Source organism: Tupaia chinensis, unplaced genomic scaffold (genome assembly GCF_000334495.1).
Source record: "Tupaia chinensis unplaced genomic scaffold, TupChi_1.0 Scaffold000260_1, whole genome shotgun sequence".
In the NCBI taxonomy this organism is placed as follows: Eukaryota; Metazoa; Chordata; class Mammalia; order Scandentia; family Tupaiidae; genus Tupaia; species Tupaia belangeri.
This window is the reverse complement of record NW_006159740.1, coordinates 224376-228269: the sequence shown is the minus strand read 5'-3', so window position 1 is coordinate 228269 and position 3894 is coordinate 224376. Positions and strand designations below refer to the sequence as shown.

Sequence of the window (3894 nt, the reverse complement as noted above, 5' to 3'; positions counted from 1 at the left end):
TTGGACATACACAAACCAAATCATCAAGAGAGAAATTGCCAAATCCCAAAAGGCTCTGATACAAGGAAATAGACATATATAATTCCTTCAAATGGACTGTCATCTGACCATAAGCATGTTCTTTGAAGGTGCAGAAAATATCTTCTAGAGTTCATCCTTTGCAACCCATGAAGGATTCCAAACTGGATCATCCAGTTTCTTAGAAGCCTCTCACATGCTTTTTGCTCCATGGAATAATATTCATTTCCTGTCTCTGACCTCGTCAGCTTTCATCCAAGGAGTGAGTGAGATGTGTATAATATGTGAGCTATACATGTTCAATTTTTTGCAAAAATAACTTATTAAGAAGCATTCTTCATGCCTTTCAGAAAACTAAAAATGCTTCAGAATGAAAACCTGGCAAAGGCTAGAACTGAAAAGTCTCAATTTTTATCTTGTTTCCCTAAGTTCTAGAAGATATTTTTCATTTAGTTGTTATATTTTTTAAATGATAAATAAAAAATATAGACAAAGAGGCTTAGGATTTTCATTAAAGGTGTATATTAACTGCTGAATTGCTGACAAAGTGTGTATTTGTATGATTTTTGATACTTGGCGAGTAGAAGAAACAACTTCTTTCTCAAGTCCAAATTTTTTACTAAATTAATTAGAAATAATGCACATTATTTATATATATGTATATTTATAAAGTGCATTATTTCTCCTTTAAGTAACAAAAATATTCAGCATGTATAAATTTTTCTGGTTTTTGTTGTTGTTACTTGGGCTAGAAATAGAGAGAGAAATAAAGGTTCCATATTCCAGATTTGCCTAGAAAGCAAAAGCCTCATTAGAACATCACTGTGAGATGTAAAGACATTTAAAGCTCTGACTAAAGGAAGGAACATGTGGGGGAAAAAGCATAGGACTATGTAAATCATTACAAAAATATAAAATCATCAATCTTTCCATTTTTCTTACAGCTGAGTTGATCAAAACTAATAAGGACAGACCTACTAAACTGGGTCAGTCCCTGTTCTCCCTAGAGTCAGTCACTACAATGGCCATATCTGGTTCATATAATCACCTGAAATTACATCAAGATACTAATCAAAGCAATTTAGAAGCCAAAATACAGATTTTTCTTCATGGTGTATAGTGCATACAACTGCCTAAAAAGGAAAGAATTTTTTGAGAGAGAGAGATTTTTGCTATAGGGAAGGTGTGCTCGCCAGAGAGACAGAAAGCAAGAAGTCACCCCTCCAGGAGAATTCCATGCTTCAATCTTTTCTTCTCCGTTCTTCTCTCAGGATCATGGGCATGCACGAGCACATATCAGGCATGAGTTTCAAGCTGCAGGGTTCCGTACTCAAACCACAGGTCACATGGAAGCTCAGGTCCTTAACCACTATACCACCTGCTTGCCCCAAGAAAGCATTTTTTATAACAAACATTGGTACTGACATATGAAGTAGCATAGAATACCATAAATTCTTGAATAACAGAGTTCTTTTTTTTTCTTTTTTCTTTTTTCTCTTTTTTTTCTTTTTCCCCTAAAGAGTGCGTGCATTTATTGGAGAAAGACAGAAAGAAGAAAGGTAAAAAGAGAAAGCACCCATCATCAAAATGATCACTCCACAATCTCTCTCCTCCATCTCTCCCTTCTTTTGGTTTTTAGTCATTCAAGCATATGTGCCCAGCATGTTTCTCAAGCCACTGGGTCTGAGACTCGAACTACGTAGTCATGTAGTATCTGCCCATCTTAATCAACATACCACAGGCTGGTCTGCAAGGTCTTTTCAATTATCACCTTATAACATCATGAGTGGGGATGAACATATGATGTAATGGTTATGTCATTGGACTCCCACCTGGTCAACCATGGTTCGAGTCCCAGACCCAGTGGCATATGACTCATGATGGGCATGTGTGAGTACGTGCCCAAAATCCCAAGAGAAGAATGGAGGAGAAGAGATTGCATTGTGGCCATCCCCCTTAGGCGGTGATTTCTCACTTTCTGTATCTCTGTTCTCTTTCTGTCTTTCCAGTGAGTGCTCATGCACAACAACCAAAACCTCTCTCAAAAAAAAAAAAAAAAATCATGAGTAACCTGGAGTAATTGAAAATGAGAATCAATATTAATTTGTTCCCTGTCTTCCACTTATTATGTTAAGAGGGGACTACTGAAATATCTTAACTATCATTTTTACATTAGTATTTTTACAATACTTTTACAAATCAGAGTAAGTCAGATATCCATAGGACTCTTGAAAGACCCTCACACACAGAAAAATATAGCATCAATAATGCAGAAAAACTTATTAAAGTGAGGACAAATTAAATACACATAATTATAAGAGTCATAAAACTTATACCTGTAATCAGGTCTAGTGTTTCCAGCAAGGTAGAAACTTGCCTCCAATTCATGTTTTCTATACTTCATATTACTGTGACTCATTAAAATCAAATAATCTCTCTAACAGCTGAAAGTCATAGCTCATTGCTAAAAAAATTAAAAAATCTCAAAAATACAAGTTTATTTTGATGCAAAACAATTGAAATCCATGCATAGTTTTTGTTTTTGTTTTTTGTAATATGCATTTTCTATGAACACTCTTAGTAAATGCTATAGAACTTTGGTGTTTTCAAGAAGAACCAACATGATCCATCTGATATTATATTTTAATGGCCTTTCCTATCTCTATGTCTTCCAGACTAATGAATGTGTCCAGTGGAGAAAACCCCAGCCCTGTCAGCCACTTCATCCTCCTGGGCTTTCCCTCCAGTCCAGAAAAGCAGCTCCTCTACTTCGGGCTCTTCTCAGTGGCCTACATGCTAACCCTGATGGGAAACACAGCCATTGTCTGTGCTGTGCGCTGGGACCGGCGCCTTCACACACCCATGTACATCTTCTTGGGGAATTTCTCTCTGCTGGAAATCTGTTATGTCAGTACCAGCATCCCTAACATGTTGGCAAACTTCCTCTCCACAAGCAAGTCCATCTCCTTTGTGAGCTGTTTTGCACAGTTCTACTTCTTCTTCTCCTTTGGATACAATGAGGGCATCTTCCTTTGCATCATGGCCTTTGACAGGTACCTTGCCATCTGTCGCCCTCTGCATTATCCACGCATCATGACCAGGCAGTTGTGCACCGGCCTCGTCATCTTTGGATGGTCGTGTGGGTTCATCATCTTGCTAACTCCAGTAATTCTCATTTCAAAGTTGTCCTACTGTGGCCCAAATGTCCTCGATCACTTTATGTGTGACCCTGTCCCACTGATGATGCTGTCCTGTTCTGAAGACGTGATCACCCAGGCCATTTACTCCTCTTTCAATTTTTTCTTCATGATTGGCACCTTTGTCTTTATCATTTGTTCCTACGCTCTGGTGCTTGTGGCTGTGGTACGGATGCCCTCTGGAAAACAGAAGGCTTTCTCCACTTGTGCTTCTCATCTAGCAGTTGTCGCCCTCTTTTATGGCTCTATTTTCATAATGTATATTAGCCCTGAATCAGAACACCCTGTGAAAATGCAAAAAATCATTGCATTATTTTATTCTGTGATAACACCTCTCTGCAATCCTCTAATATATAGCCTCAGGAACAAGGAGATGAAGGCTGCTCTTAGGAAAATCTTTAGGATTGAACAAGGTGTTCATAAAATATAAGTGAGACAAATTTCTTCTCTCAAGTGCAACTTCCCTTAATAAGATATGAGTGATATGACCAGCTCGTGGCACGGAAGTTAAAGCAGCTGGATCCACATTGCCAACTGTGCAGTTCAAGTTCTGGACCCAGTACCTTGAAAATCACACTGGGTGTGTGTGCATGGGTTCCCAAAAATCCTGAAAGGAAACTGGAGAAGAGGTATTGTGCAGTGTCCATCTCCCCCAAGAGAAGGATATCTCACTTTCTGT

The 3894-nt window shown here is 38.4% G+C and overlaps 1 protein-coding gene across 1 annotated transcript; it reads left to right on the top strand.

Annotated features, from left to right (window-relative positions):
• Positions 1 to 2697: 2697 nt before the first annotated feature.
• On the top strand, positions 2698 to 3645 carry LOC102479556 (olfactory receptor 11G2). The gene has a single exon (XM_014588152.1). The coding sequence runs from the start codon at positions 2698 to 2700 to the stop codon at positions 3643 to 3645; it is 948 nt and encodes a 315-aa protein (XP_014443638.1).
• The last annotated feature ends 249 nt before the right edge of the window (positions 3646 to 3894 follow it).

Bases quoted from the DNA above. Each gene is read 5' to 3' on its own strand.
- LOC102479556 (XM_014588152.1), top strand. From the start codon at position 2,698: ATGAATGTGTCCAGTGGAGAAAACCCCAGCCCTGTCAGCCACTTCATC.